The sequence below is a fragment of the Chelonia mydas genome, chromosome 8 (assembly GCF_015237465.2).
Source record: "Chelonia mydas isolate rCheMyd1 chromosome 8, rCheMyd1.pri.v2, whole genome shotgun sequence".
NCBI lineage: Eukaryota > Metazoa > Chordata > Testudines > Cheloniidae > Chelonia > Chelonia mydas.
The window spans coordinates 64678911-64694866 of NC_057854.1; the positions used below are offsets into that span (position 1 = coordinate 64678911).

The following is a 15956-nucleotide window of genomic DNA, read 5'->3' on the forward strand; positions in this document are numbered from 1 at the left end:
ACCATTCCTTACCCATCCTGGCTAATAGCCCTTAATGGACTTAACCTCCATGAATTTATCCAGTTCTGTTTTAAATCCTGTTATAGTCCTAGCCTTCACAACCTCCTCAGTGAACTTGACAGAAAGATGGATAACTTATTATTCACATCTTACATATGGGAAAACTGAGGCACAGCACTATTGAAATGATTTGCAGAAGCAGCTGTCTTATCTCAGGGCTTCTCCTTCTGCCCCTCCACCCCCACAAACATGATACAGTTCTGTGGTGACCTAGAATCCTATTTTCGACGTCTCCGACTCAAGGAATATTTCCAACACACCTCTGAACAACATAGTAATCCACAGAGACCTCCCTACCAACACTACAAAAAGAAGGATTCTAGGTGGACTCCTCCTGAAGGTCAAGACAGCAGACTGGACTTCTACATAGAGTGCTTCCGCCGATGAGCACGGGCTGAAATTGTGGAAAAGCAGCATCACTTGCCCCACAACCTCAGCCGTGCAGAACACAACGCCATCCACAGCCTCAGGAACAACTCTGACATCATAATAAAAAAGGCTGACAAAGAAGGTGCTGTCGTCATCATGAATAGGTCGGAATATGAACAAGAGGCTGCTCGGCAGCTCTCCAACACCACTTTCTACAAGCCATTACCCTCTGATCCCACTGAGAGTTACCAAAAGAAACTACAGCATTTGCTCAAGAAACTCCCTGAAAAAGCACAAGATCAAATCCGCACAGACACACCCCTGGAACTCCGACCTGGGATATTCTATCCACTACCCAAGATCCATAAACCTGGAAATCCTGGGCGCCCCATCATCTCAGGCATTGGCACCCTGACAGCAGGATTGTCTGGCTATGTAGACTCCCTCCTCAGGCCCTACGCTACCAGCACTCCCAGCTACCTTCGAGACACCACTGACTTCCTGAGGCAACTACAATCCATCGGTCATCTTCCTGATAACACCATCCTGGCCGCTATGGATGTAGAAGCTCTCTACACCAACATTCCACACAAAGATGGACTACAAGCCGTCAAGAAGACTATCCCCGATAATGTCATGGCTAACCTGGTGGCTGAACTTTGTGACTTTGTCCTTACCCATAACTATTTTACATTTGGGGACAATGTATACCTTCAAATCAGCAGCACTGCTATGAGTACCCGCATCGCCCCACAGTATGCCAACATTTTTATGGCTGACTTAGAACAACACTTCCTCAACTCTCGTCCGCTAACGCCCCTACTCTACTTGCGCTATATTGATGACATCTTCATCATCTGGACCCATGGAAAAGAAGCCCTTGAGGAATTCCACCATGATTTCAACAATTTCCATCCCACCATCAACCTCAGCCTGGTCCAGTCCACACAAGAGATCCACTTCCTGGACACTACGGTGCTAATAAACGATGGTCACATAAACACCACCCTATACCGGAAACCTACTGACCGCTATTCCTACCTACATGCCTCCAGCTTTCACCCTGACCACACCACACGATCCATTGTCTACAGCCAAGCTCTGCGTTACAACCGCATTTGCTCCAACCCCTCAGACAGAGACAAACACCTACAAGATCTCTATCAAGCATTCTTACAACTACAATACCCACCTGCGGAAGTGAAGAAACAGATTGATAGAGCCAGAAGAGTTCCCAGAAGTCACCTACTACAGGACAGGCCTAACAAAGAAAACAACAGAACGCCACTAGCCGTCACCTTCAGCCCCCAACTAAAACCCCTCCAACGCATTATTAAGGATCTACAACCTATCCTGAAGGATGACCCAACACTCTCACAAATCTTGGGAGACAGGCCAGTCCTTGCCTACAGACAGCCCCCCAACCTGAAGCGAATACTCACCAGCAATCACATACCACACAACAGAACCACTAACCCAGGAACCTATCCTTGCAACAAAGCCCGTTGCCAACTGTGCCCACATATCTATTCAGGGGACACCATCACAGGGCCTAATAACATCAGCCACACTATCAGAGGCTCGTTCACCTGCACATCTACCAATGTGATATATGCCCTCATGTGCCAGCAATGCCCCTCTGCCATGTACATTGGTCAAACTGGACAGTCTCTACGTAAAAGACTAAATGGACACAAATCAGATGTCAAGAATTATAACATTCATAAACCAGTCGGAGAACACTTCAATCTCTCTGGTCACGCGATTACAGACATGAAAGTTGCGATATTACAACAGAAAAACTTCAAAACCAGACTCCAGCGAGAGACTGTTGAATTGGAATTCATTTGCAAATTGGATACAATTAACTTAGGCTTGAATAGAGACTGGGAGTGGCTAAGTCATTATGCAAGGTAACCTATTTCCCCTTGTTTTTTCCTACCCCGCCCCCCCGGTTCCTCAGATGTTCTTGTTAAACCCTGGATTTGTGCTGGAAATGGCCCACCTTGATTATCATACACATTGTAAAGAGAGTGATCACTTTAGATAAGCTATTACCAACAGGAGAGTGGGGTGGGGGGAGAGAAAACCTTTTGTAGTGGTAAACACCCATTTTTTCATGGTTTGTATGTATAAGAACATCATCTGTATTTTCCACCGTATGCATCTGATGAAGTGAGCTGTAGCTCACGAAAGCTTATGCTCAAATAAATTGGTTAGTCTCTAAGGTGCCACAAGTACTCCTTTTCTTTTTGCGAATATAGACTAACACGGCTGTTACTCTGAAACCTTAATAGAACAGAACAAGTCAATGCAAGTGCCAGGAATAGAATCCAGGTCTTGCAACTACAGGACTGGTGCTCAACCCTATTCAATCACACCCCTCCCTACTTTGACCCCAGAGGCAATGTAATCTCTTACAGACTGGAAACCCATTTCTATGTCACTTAAAACTGGACTAGTTAAAAACGCATCTGAAACTAGCCTCCTTGGAATGGGTAAGATAGACAAATGGGCTAACTTCTCAAAGCAGGCCTCTACAAAAATGCAAATGTCCAAACAGGCATTTCTGCATGCCCAACTGGTATTTAGCTTATAAGCGCTTTGGAGCAGGGGTAATTTTTTTTGATCTGTGCACCTAGCACAATGGAGTCCTGGCCCTTGACTTGGCTTCCTAAGCACGACTACAATACTAATAAATAAACAGCAGTGAGCCCAAGTACCCGAGCTGCATGGGCAAGAACCTTTCCACACATCTAAGTGATTTTTGTTCTTTAATGTTTTGTAGGCCCAACAGGTGTACCCTGCTTAGAAAATCTAGCTCAATAGGTGTTTTCAGACTCCAGTTTCTATGGCACTTTATAAAGCAACTTAGGAACGAAATTTTTCCTTGCTGTACTTCATCCAGATTAGATTCTGATGCTGGAAAATTTTAAAGTATCAAATGAAGTGACACACTGATTCTACAAATTGGACATCTCCACATCCCAATTTGTGTGTGTGTGGGGCGGGGGTCCTTTCCCCACTTACACCAGCTATTGTACCGTTTCCTCTATGGTTAAAGAGTCACCAGCATTTCCATTGAAGAAGCTTGCTTACAAGGACTTAAAATGTAACCAGAAGATGGTCTGAGTTCAAGAATGAAGGAAAATTTTCACTAAATTTGATTTAAATTAATTTGAAACAAGACCAAATTCAGCCCTGGCATATCTCTAAAAGTGAACCCAGGCAGGATTTGGCCCTTTGAGTACAAACTGTACTAGTGTTGAGGGTATGAGACTCTCTTCTGCTCTCCCATTACCCAAAGCAGCTTCAGTTTAAAAATGTGAATGTGCATGTCCCTAATGTGCACCATTGCCTTAAGGATGTGCCATTCGCTCATTAGATATAACTTAATATCTAGGAGCTAAAGTCTTCAGATATCCATTTGGCACGAGGGCAAAATTTGGTGCTCGTGTTAGGACTTTTGGGTGGGCCGGTGGGGAAAAAAATCACTTATCAACATAACCATTTATTCTGCACCGTGTGATGGGCTGGCCATAGAATTTGGGAATGGTTTAGGAAGATAATTCATTGGGGTACAGCCAAATTTAATTCCTACTACCACCTCACCTCACTGTCCTTTGCTGCAGAAGAAAGGGAGCCTAGCTGTTCATGTTGGGGTCTGTGCACAGTTGAAAAATAGCTTGTGCAACGGACAGTTATCCAAATAAGCCAGAGACATTAGGGTTGCTAGGTCCCACGTCACCAAAATTGTAATGTGCATTTTGGTGAATTTCAGCACTTCTAAGGCACTTTTCAAACACTGTCATAACCCCCGAGTGAGGCAGATAAGTATTAATCGCATTCACAGATTAGGAAATTAAGGCAGCAAGGTTAAATTGATTCAAGTCACGGAGGAGGTTAGAGCCAGAATTAAGACACAGGAGCCTTGTACTCAGTCCATGCTCACCTCTGTTGCAATGCCCATCCTAGGGATCAGAGATCACAGTGTCTGCTAAGCGGACGTGGCTCATCAGCCAGTAGCAGGCCGAAAGAACTCCACAGCCCTACTACCATTGCTCCCCCACAGCCACAAACTGATCCGGAATGAAGATCAAGTGACATTTGGACATGGCTTTCATGCATCCCAGTAAAAATAATTCAGAATCTATTGTTCAATTTATTTTCAAGGCTTTCTCCACCAGAAGGAGGGCTAGCTGTGGCTAGCACATACATTTCTATGTCCACCAAATCAGGAAGCCTGCAGCCACATGCATCAGTACTTTCATGTAGGCTAGTACCTAGGTCAGCTCTGGGATTTTCTGAGTTTGCTTCTTAGAGAGTTTGTGCCAGTAGATTGGGTGAAGGGCAGGTTTTCTTTCTCAGAGTATTTTCCTTGAGAAACCAAATAGCCATTTTCTAGCTCTTAAGCATTTGTTCTTCCAATATGCCTCATTCTAGCTTTCAAATTCTGAATGGACTTCCTAGCCAATGATTTCAGCTGCAACGGCCCTGGCTCTTCACTCCCTAAGATTTAGAATATCAATATCCAATGAACAATCTATGTTCAGATGAAGCTCCAGACTCCAATGGCTAAACATACGTAACATTATTCACTGAAGGACCCAAGACAGTAGTTACACAATGTTCAACAGTGGTACTAAGACAGATACAGATAAAGCAGAGAAGGGCTGATAATAGAGGTCTCTTTAACTTATCAGATAAAGGCATAACAAGATCTAAGGAGCAAAAGTTGAAGCTAGACAAATTCAAACTGGAAATAAAATTCAAAGTTTTAACTGTAAGGGGAGTTAATCTTAAGATTCTCTCTCACTTGAAGTCTTTAAATCAAAATTAGATGTCTTTATAAAAAGATATGTTCTAATTCAAGCAGAAGCTTTGGCCTGTGTTAAGCAGAAAGTCAGACTGGCTGATCATAATGGTCTCTTATGACCTTAAAAATCTATTCATACAGAATATTTTTTCCACAATTCTCCAATGACTAAACTTCTTTGGCTTAGCTATTGTATCCCTTGAATTTCAGCCTAATATGGACCATTCACTGTAGGATACCTTTTATCTATGGATATATCCTCCTTTGCAGAGCCACAGTATATTCTGTCTCTATTGAAAGGTTATTGATATCTCTCTCTGAGATCAAAGAAAAGCTGTTTGCCTTAGTACAGTATTGGTCTTCTTTCTTTCTGCAACAGGATAACCTTTCAACAAATAAATAATAAAATTAAGCTTCTATAATGGGTTACATACTCCGCTGTAAGATGTTATGTAATGTGTTATGTTATTTTATACCTTGCAGTATATGGAACACACATTAATGAAATCAGTATTTTGAGTGATATCATTAAAATACAAATGCAGAATAACTACTCTATTAGAAACCTACAGGCTAAAGTGTCCCTTACAAATTTAGCACCGTCCCACTTCATGTTAAACTAGTTATGGTTGCTCATGCACAACTTGATCGTGCTTGGTCCTGAGCTGAAGGTGCTCAGCACAGGATAAGGCTCATGGTGGATTGCATGATGTACTGACCTCAGGCCCTTGCCATACATATAGTAGGTAGAATGTGGTAAGGGCAAAGGACAAGAGAAAAATCAAACTCACAAAAGCAAAGGAGTTTTAAGTCAAACCTTTAATGTCATTTGTTGTGTCATAAGAGATATGTTTGCTTTCAGCCACTCAAATTGTAGTTTCATGCCTTGATCCGGCTTACAAACAAGGCTTTCCTACTGAGTTCAGTGGGAGAAAGATCGCACCTAAAAAGCTGAGAGAGGGCACTGAGCAATGGTAATGAATTAGGCATTAGTGCCCAAAATACAGTATCTTAATCTACTGATACTACTACTTCTCCCTCCCCCCGCCCCCAATCAGACTTTGAAAAAAAATTCTAGAAGATATTGGGTGAGAGACTCATTGAGAGGACCCTGAAAAAAAATGAGCAGTCAAATTCTATAGTTGGAGAAACACAGTAAATTTGAGGATATGTAGCAGAGAGTAAACAACAGCAGTTAAAATTAGATGCAAATACCCACTTCTATTGCAGCAAAGGCAGGACATGTCTATATAATAAATAAATAAATAAATAATGATAATCAAATGACCCCAAAATGAGGCCTTTTATTGAACCTGTTGATTTGTTACTGTAGCATTCTTTCGAGTATTTGTATGTTTAATACAATATCACATTAAAATTAAAACCAACAGAATATTTTATATTTATATTTGAAATACAGATGCAAGATTCTTGCAAATGATTGGTATGTTTAAAGTACAAAGTTGATTGACACATGCTTTCACTTAATGATGGTAATTACAAAGAATAACAACTCCAAGCCACGTCTGCTCAATGTAACAATCTTGTAGTGCTGTGCAGATTACATTGAGAGCTGTCAGAAATGCCAATTTTACCACAAATCATGCATAAGCACATTTGTAAGACAAGAAACAGATTAATAAGCATCAACACTTTTCTGTAAACACTTGTTGAAGAGAATAAAAGCTGTTAGCACTGAAGGAAATGATACAACAGTGGAGGCTTTCTCTATCAAGCCTGAAATAAGAAATCACAGGAAGGACAAAAGTGCATGCTGAAGCCATAAAGAACCTGCCCCCCATGAAGGGATCAAAATGTAGAAAACCACACATTCACATTTCATGTGAATAACATTTGATCAAATTCACTATCACTTGTGTCACATTTTGACTAAAATCTTCATTTAACACATTCTTTAGCAACACTAGGTTGTTGTGCAAACAAGGTGTTCCTGAATGGACCTGAAATTGAGTACCTAACAAATTAAGCAATTCTTTACAAATATTTAATTCCTATTACAGTAAAATAAGTTTTTGCTGTTGTTTACATTTAAGCTAGGAAAAATAATTCTGTCTGCTATTTTAATCATGTGTACACTCCGGAAAAAAAAATTGTGTGCGACTTTAAACATGTATTAAAAATATCAGGTAAAAATCAAATGACAATTGAAGTTCAAACCAGTAAATGAAAATAACTGAAATAGCAAATTTATAAATACCGTGAACTTTGTTACCATATCATAATTTTAGGTGCTTTTATTCAAAAGCTGTTTAAGATTCAGGGTCATGTTTTTTATAGCAAAGGGGCATGGAATTATAGCCAGTCAGTCATATGATCTCAGACAAGTCATTAATGTAACATGACTTTGTTTGCTTTTGTATGACACGAGGCATTACAAGATATAGCTAACACACGGTAAAATTGCAGAATAAATAAATAGTATGAATTTAAAACAAAAGATCCTTAAATATGCTCCTCTCAGTAATTTTTTTAAATGAAAAAGTTAAGAAAATGTATTTGTTTGTTGGAGAAGTAGTTTTCCACTAAATGTGTGTTGGTCATTTATAAACAACCAATCCAAGTACAACCAGAACATGCACATGCAATGGAAAATTACCAAATATCTCTTAAATAAATAGATTTGTAAGAAATCCCTTATATGTACTCATGTACATGACTATCCCAAACTCTGAGTAGATAAATTAGTTACAGACTGAATATCAAAATCCATTCATTCAAAAATTAGTGCCTTTTTATTTTGCATCATTTGCTTTTAAATCAAATTTTAACCTACCCAGATTTATGCAAAAGCATTCCTTTTTAAAAAGTGTGCATTTCTTGGTAAATTTGAATCCACAAGGGAAGGATCACAAGAGCTCAGCAATTTAAAATATTAAATCAAATTATTGCATCACTCCCAAGTATTTCACCTGCAAACTATTATTTACTATGTAAATACTAACAAGGCTGAAGTGTAACGAATACAGAACAATGCTACAATTACTCTCATATTTGATGCTTATTCAGTTACATATTTTATTCATGCTCCTCAATCCTTTTTGGGGGCAAGGCCAATAAGAAAGGCTCACTGAGACTCTTAGGCCCCATTCCTGCAAACACTTACGCATGCTTTAGTCACCTAAGTAGTCCCAGTGAAGTCAACGGGACTACTCACATGAGTGAAGATAAGCAACTGTATATTGCAGACTCAGGTCCTTACCCTGATTTCTAGCTCTCACTCACCTAATTCTGCCTTTTCATACGCCACAATAAACTTAGCCATTTACCGGGACTTATATGATGGTTTTACTGGCCAAAGTTCACAACAAATAAAGCAAGCAAATATTGTCCCACTACATTCAAAATGTCAAGTTGTGAAGAAGTTATAAAACTTACTGAACATTGCTTCAGAAATGGCAGCTAGAAGGATTTAATAAGGTTGTAATGTTATTTCTATCAAGCCATTAACAATAAAATTAACTTTCAGTGATTTTTTACAGTGCCTGTCAAGCAGGAACAGTGACATTATTTAGTCAACTTGCTAGTAAACTCAGTGTGGCAACGTTGAAAATTGTTGGACTAGGAGTGCATCAGCCCACTAGAAATATAGTTTGACCTGCTCTGGAGGGTATGACACTTCATGTTTTCTATTTCTATAGGAAGAGATTCTCCTAAGTAATATTCTTATCCACAAATATGTAAGCCTGAACAAATTTTTCTCAGAACCAGCTGCTTCTGTGGTATCTTGGCATCTGAGTAAATGATTTGCAGAAATTCCACAGGGAAGGAGGTACTTTAAAGGCTGCCAGGGAGTGTTATAGGGCTAGAAGAAGAGTGAAGAGGCACAGCTGTGACAGCTGAAAGCAGGATAAGCTGCCACTGATCTGTTTCCATGCTTATCACAACACCCATTAATCAATTCCAATCACAGCAGGCCCACCAACTAAACCATACTCCACCTCTCAAAAACGGACTACTCAGCCCTGTAATCCTCTTGAAAAATTGTTCATCTGAGGAAAATGTCAGAGGGACAGTGTGTTGTTTACTTTATTAAAATTAAAATTAGTTGGGAATGTAAAAATAATAGAAGTAACAGTTAAAACAGCCACAGGCTTTTCTTTTCGGATATCTTATTTTCCGTTAAAATTTCAATTACTAAAATGTTTTGTATCATTCTAAATGAAAGGATCACATTCTACCTCTGCCTTCTGTTGTAAGCCATTCTACAGATACTCATTTTAGACAACCAAAATTCCCATCTGTTTATTGCTATTGAAATGCAATCTAACCTTTAGTGTAGCCAATGCAATAGTTAAGCTCTGACAGCGTCATTGAAAAAACCCACCCTCCTAGAACTATGTAAAACATTAACACACTAGAATCATGCTATGAAAATTATGCCACAAAATATACAGAATTACCTACCAACAGTATCAACCAAATCATAACTGAATGTGTTAGATAATGGTGGGTCTGTTTTCTCCTTAACATGTGCGTGTACTTCCCATTAATGTTAACGCTGATATGAATGGGAATTACGTTCTGCACCAAGGATTTAAAAGGACACCCATCCACAGTGACCATACACATACTAGGCTCAACACTGATACGTAAGCAGGTTTTGAACTAACCACCTGATGTTTACTCAGAACCCAATTATGGCACACTGGTTCACTTTAAGTACCATTCATGCAGGCAGCCCCATCTTTTGTTGGCTTGCTCCCTAATTTCCCCATCATTAATGTGATTTAGGCCCTTCCTATGCTGACCCTGGGTCCGCCCACGCCAGGCCAATTGCAGCATCAGGACCTTAATGATGTTCTAATGTTATAAATCAGAGTCCCAAAAGAAAATTATTGTAAACATATTTCTATCTTGCAACCATTGGGCCATACACTGATGCAATGCGCACATAAGTTCTTCATGTAGTTCCAGGACAATAAGGTAAAGACTTCCATGAACTGTAATAAGAGTCAGAATGGGCTCAGAACTCAGAGTAAGGAATAGAGACTGTTATAAACTCAGAGCCCCTGTGCCCTCTGCTGCTGTGCTGCATGGAACAGATTTCAGCCCTGTGTTGACAAGCTTGATGTCGAGTATCAAGGAAAGCACTTAGGCAGAAGCCTGGATGCTTGAGATCACACGTGGAAGGATTAAATGCACTTTATGAATATCTCTGAAGTGTCATGTTTAAAATAGAAGGAGATTTTCCAAAAGCACAAAAGGGATCTTGAAGCACAAGTCCCCTTAACTTTTGATGTGACTTGTGGTCCTAAATACCTTTGCTACTTTTAAAAATCTCCCCCATCTATAATAAGTCTGTAACTTACCATGTCCTCCTTTATTCAGCTATCATTCCTTATATGAGTAAACGAGTACATATGTTGTAATGGCGCTAGAGTCCTGTGGCAGTATTTGGAGGGTTGCCCTGGTTTCCACAGAATTGCATGGGTACTTTCCAATATTCCTGCAATTTATAGAACTTCAACACATGCTTTAGCTGATAATTCCTATTATTTACATAGCATCAACACTAGCACTGTATACAGCATGTACTGATACACCAGCAAATTGAAGATGGTGAAAAATTACTGTAAAATAGCACAGATCATGGTCAGCAACATTTGTACCATTTACACAGAAACAATACTCCACATAAGAGCCAGGCACTGGAGAGTTGTTTATGCATCCTAGTGAATTTTAGGTTTTTATTAATACAAATGTCTCAAATTATCAGGACCTCAGAACTGACCCAGTTTTCAGGCTAATCTTAAATCATCTCTCCTACCAGGCCAAAACTCCATTAGATCCAACATGCAATACGCGATATCATCTCAATATGTAACGTTGATTTATCACAACAATAATAGTGGCAAAAAATATATCAGAAGCGCACAGTACATACCTCTGCATTGTGAAGATACACATTGCATGGTAGCAAGGAGAACCCCCAAATTTCAGAGTTTGGGATCTACTCAAATACACAGTGTAATGTTTGCAGGCACTTCTGTGGGTCCTGTTGAAGACTCGTCAGGTAGCACAACCATCACCACAAAAAGCATTGGCACCGCCTTACCTTTTGTCATGCTCTCAGCTCCATGGCCTGTTTGCTCATCCATGTGTCGTGGGGGGACCTAGACAATACGCTTTCTTCCTCCCTTTAGTGTCTGTCTCCGGGGTATGGATGGCAGCTCTGCTTCTCCCATCTGGCATCTTTGCAGGCCATCTCCATCTGTCTCAAGTTTACCCTGTTAAAATCCACTTCTGTCATGACTTGCTGTACCTCTGTGGTCTGGTTAGAAGGCCAGTTTTGGGGACAGGAACTGAGGTTACATCTGCCTCTCCCTGCTGTGAAGCACTTAAAGCATGGAGAGAGGAACAAATTAGAGAGAGCATGTATGATGGCAAGAGGGACCCGGAACAACAAGTGATCACCTCTAACTCACTAGTTTCCTCTCCTAGCCAAGGTGAGAGCTGCAGTCATCTATTCAGTCCCAGCTGCTTAAGACAGAGCCCAGAATTGGAGTTGCACCCCTTTATTCAAACTGAAAATAGAATTGGGTCTCTGCTATAATAAGCCATAGGTTCAACTTCAAGTATTGTTCTGTCTAATGCATTTATCCCTTTGTGTCTTCTTCCATGTCATGTACAGCACGCTCCTGGCACTCTTTAAATATTATTACTGCTCTCAAGATGCACTCAAGTATCTGATCTCAATTTTGGCATTTAACCAGTATCTTTGAAGAGAATTACGCTTGTGAATATCTCAGAGTAATTGCTGACAAGGGTTTAGAAAGTAAGTGTTATAGGGGGAGGTGAAGAGTTGGGCTAAACAGGAGTACAATAAATTAGGCAACCTCTTTAGCTATAAAATTTGAATGAGAAGTAGTTTCTGCACCTCCATCTGACTACCTAAGAAACATCATCATAGCAAAGAGGAAAGATCATCTTGAAATTGAAGCACTGCACTTGGAACAGGAAACCTGGAAACAATTCTTAGTTAATCTGTGCCTCAGTTCCTCATCCGTAAAATGGGGATAACAATACTACTATTTCCTCCTCCTTAGTCTATTTAGATTATAAATTCTTTGGACCAGGGACTGTCTTCTACTATGGGGGCACACATGAACTAGTACAATAGGGTCCTGATCTCAGTTGAGGCCTCTGGGTGCTAACATAATAAAAATAACAAATGATAATAATATGGTGTCTGACGAATCTGAAAAAGACATTAAAAATGAAATGAATGGCTATGATGAGCAGATAGGGCAAGTAACATTCCAGAAGCAAACTGCAAACTGTTTGGGAGATTTTGCCTCCTTGACCCACCTCCAAACTGGTAGCTGGTGCGATTCAGGTTATCATCATTCCTGAGGCTGGTATTTCTAGGAATAAAATCATATCAGAAGCAGATCTGGGAAGAAAAGCCAAGGAGTTTCAACTCTGCTCTAACACCACTTTCCCATCTTTTTTAAATTTGGGCACTCTGTGGCAGAGATGATATCTTCCTCTGTATTTGGAAAATACATAGCACATGGTGGGCACTAATTCAATTTAAATAATTAATAAAAATATCCTCAGACTGAAGGAATTGTGTTAACAAAGCTGTCGCAGTGGCATGTGACGTTCCTTAGCATACTAAAGGACACCCCCTCCTGACCCAAATATAAGAGCTGATCTTGCTTTTTGGCTAAAATAGGAATTCTTATACATTTATGATATAAAAAAAATATGAAAAACTCAAAGAATATTGCTTCCAGCAGATGAACCACAGACTAAAATCAACAGATAATGTGAACCTAGATATTTGCTTCTTGGGAATATAGGGTACAACAATATGCTCTGAACATTGTAACATTTGGAAATATAGAAGTAATAGAAAGGAGATCAGATGTACAAATATGCACACTTGTACACACACACACAGAAAGGAATATATGCTTTTTACTTTTTATTTACAAAGAAACATAATGCCACTGGGGATCCATTGCATTCCAGGATTGGATGAATCTAACAAGCGTCTAATAACTCAGTCATAAACTACTATGCAGTATGAATATGGCTTTTATTGACCTCATTTTTGGCTATAAAAAGAACAGCACTATGCTCCCAAGGGAAATGTTGATACATTTTGATTTACAGAAACGCAGACCTGTTCAAGTGCTGTTATGAACAGAAAAGTGACTGTAAAAATGGCACTTTTACTCAACACGTCAGCTCCCTGTGCGTATTCAGTCTATCTTGCATTTTTAGCGGCAAAAATAAGTTTTACTACTTCTTATTCCTGCTGTGACTGCAGAGCCAATGCAGCTATGGGAAAGCAATGGATTCTTATCTGACTCACGCATCATCAACAGAATTGTTAAGTTCCCATTGAATATTCCTTGCAACAGAGTCCTTCCCCACAACAGATATAAGAATACACAGACCTCCCACAACAGGGAATTTCTGTTATCCATATTTAGGGTCATTATTGTGTGACAGTACCAACTACCAGCATACTGGTATTACATAGGTTTCATATCCAGAAGCCTAAACACGAGAGAAGCCTTTCAGCAAAAAAATCACATTATTCCCTGATGTCCTAACCAACTTCCTTTGTTATTTAGTGTATCTACAAGATCCTGTCCTCCAAGCAACTATTTTAATATTATTTAATATTTATCCAATGCTGTGAACTTTCATTATTGTCTGCTAATACATTTTACTTTAATGAGAATATAAAATGTTTAAGGATTTCTTTACGAATATTAAAAGGCCAGAGGATTTTTCTCTCTGAAAGCCTGAGTTATCTGATTGCTGAGAAATTAGAAGGAAGAAGAAAAGCACTCTAAAGAGATGTTTTGCATATGTGTGCGCGCATTTGAGAAAAGTGGATCACTGATGTGTAGACTTCTGGATGTAGATGGCTCCTGTGGACGCGTAGATGCTCCTTGAGGACCCAGCATTGGTTGCCTATATCACGTAGCATAGAACTATCTTTATTCTCTGGACATCTAAACCTACCACCACAGCATTGCCACTGCAATGTGTCATAAATGTGTTTTATGTATTGTATATCTCACTGAAGTCTCATCTTTCCTGTACCATTGCTGAAAGCTAATAGTATGGAATAAAGTCTAGTCTCAGATACAGTGAAAAAAGGGCCATCAAAAAGAAGAAGTTCACAATAGTGTGTTGGGGTTCCTGGTACTGTAATAGCAGAATTCCAGGACCAGTGCTAGTCTTACTACTAGACCACTCTCGAACTAAACTGCAGGGCTAATCTATGTGAAGGATTCATAGGCAATATGGTAATACATATAATAAATAATTTCTACTTCACCCATCACCATAGTAGCTAAGGGCTGTTCTATACACAGATTCTGGAAATAAGCTATACTGATTTAAGCACCTTTGTACCACTATAATCATGTCTAAACTAGGGGGATTGCAATAGTTTAACTTGTATCAGTTTCTAAATGGATATTGTTAAATTGGTACAAAAACCACATATAGGCCAGCCTTATGAGTATACAACATAAGAATTGTCCTAGTGAAGATCAGAAGATGTTGTAGAGTAAAAGTGAACTAAAGAACCTGTGCCCGTAACAGGGGCTGTTCATAAAGATGTCATTAGACCTGGATTCTATTCCCAGTTCTTCCATTGATTCAGTGTGTAACTGTGCGCAAGTCAGTTAATGTCTGTCTCAGTGTCTCCATTTACAAAATGGAGATATTTACACATTTTTGTATAGCACTTTGAGATCTACAGATGAAAAATGCTACACTTTTTTTTATTTGTCTGATTCCCACTGTAGCAACCTCCCACCCTGTTGTGGAGAAAGGGAGACAGTCTGATGCCGACTGAGGGACACAAAGTTGGAGCATTGTCTGGCTATTCTGGAAGGAAGACCAGAGACACTAGATGTGGTTTAATTAGGCCGCAACCTTATTCCTAAATGTCTGGGAGTACCCAGCAGAAAAAAGCATACAGCACAGGTAATTTCATAATCATGTACATATAGCAAGAATGGGGAGGCTGCTGCCCTTTACCATCCTCATCCCCAGCCCACCCACTGCTGGGACCTCACCCCCACTGTTGAATGATGGTTAAGGGGGCTTTTACTGCCAAACCAGTCACAGTAGCCCCAACACCCTCCCCCACATTTCCATTACCTTAAAGAATACCTTCTTTAAATCCTTTACCAGTCCATTTTACCTGATCACATATCCCTTCCCTACAGTGTACCTGCATTGAACATCTGCCCCACATTTACATAGAGTTTGACAATCACAGCCTAAACCCCGTTTCATGTCCGCCCCAACTAAGCCTCCAACTCATTGTGGGGAATGCAGAAAACCCCACTTCATCTTGGCCAGTCTGTCAGTGATGGGAAAAGTCCTTCCCAGCCCCTTGAGAAAGGAGCAACTAGGGTAACAACCAGCAGATCATGACAAAATCTGGTATTTAACTACACCCACGAGCGGGAGGTGGGTGCTGCTCTGCCTGGTCCAGGTAAAAGAGGGCTTTTCCAGCGCCAGTGTGGACGTAAACAGTCTCTGCTCTCTTCCGGGAGGAAGATGGGTCAGCATCCCCACGCTCACCTGGTCTGAAGTCACTTCAGCAAGGCAGTCTCTGGCCATCTAGCCCTTAAGGGGGGTTCTTTTCCTACAAGCCGGACAACAGCCCTCACCACTTAATGTATGGTTAGGTCATTCCATCTTTGGA

The 15956-nt window shown here is 40.1% G+C and overlaps 1 protein-coding gene across 4 annotated transcripts in view; it reads right to left on the minus strand.

Annotated features, from left to right (window-relative positions):
- The window catches only part of KIF14 (kinesin family member 14), a 114424-nt gene that overhangs the window by 12957 nt on the left and 85511 nt on the right, over positions 1–15956 (minus strand). Inside the window, exons 29-31 of one of the 4 annotated variants that reach the window (XR_006283237.1) lie at positions 15833–15949; positions 12575–12630; positions 5862–11603 (exon numbers count right to left, since the gene is read on the minus strand). The exons of 1 other annotated variant lie outside the window; for it this stretch is intronic. Coding sequence is in view for 1 of the 3 variants with exons in the window: in XM_043520766.1 (XP_043376701.1) it covers positions 15936–15949 (14 nt within the window). In the remaining 2 variants the exon portion in view is untranslated. Of the gene's footprint in view, positions 1–5850; positions 15950–15956 lie in introns of those variants that run through there. 2 more of the 4 variants (XR_006283238.1, XM_043520766.1) reach the window with 2 other exon arrangements.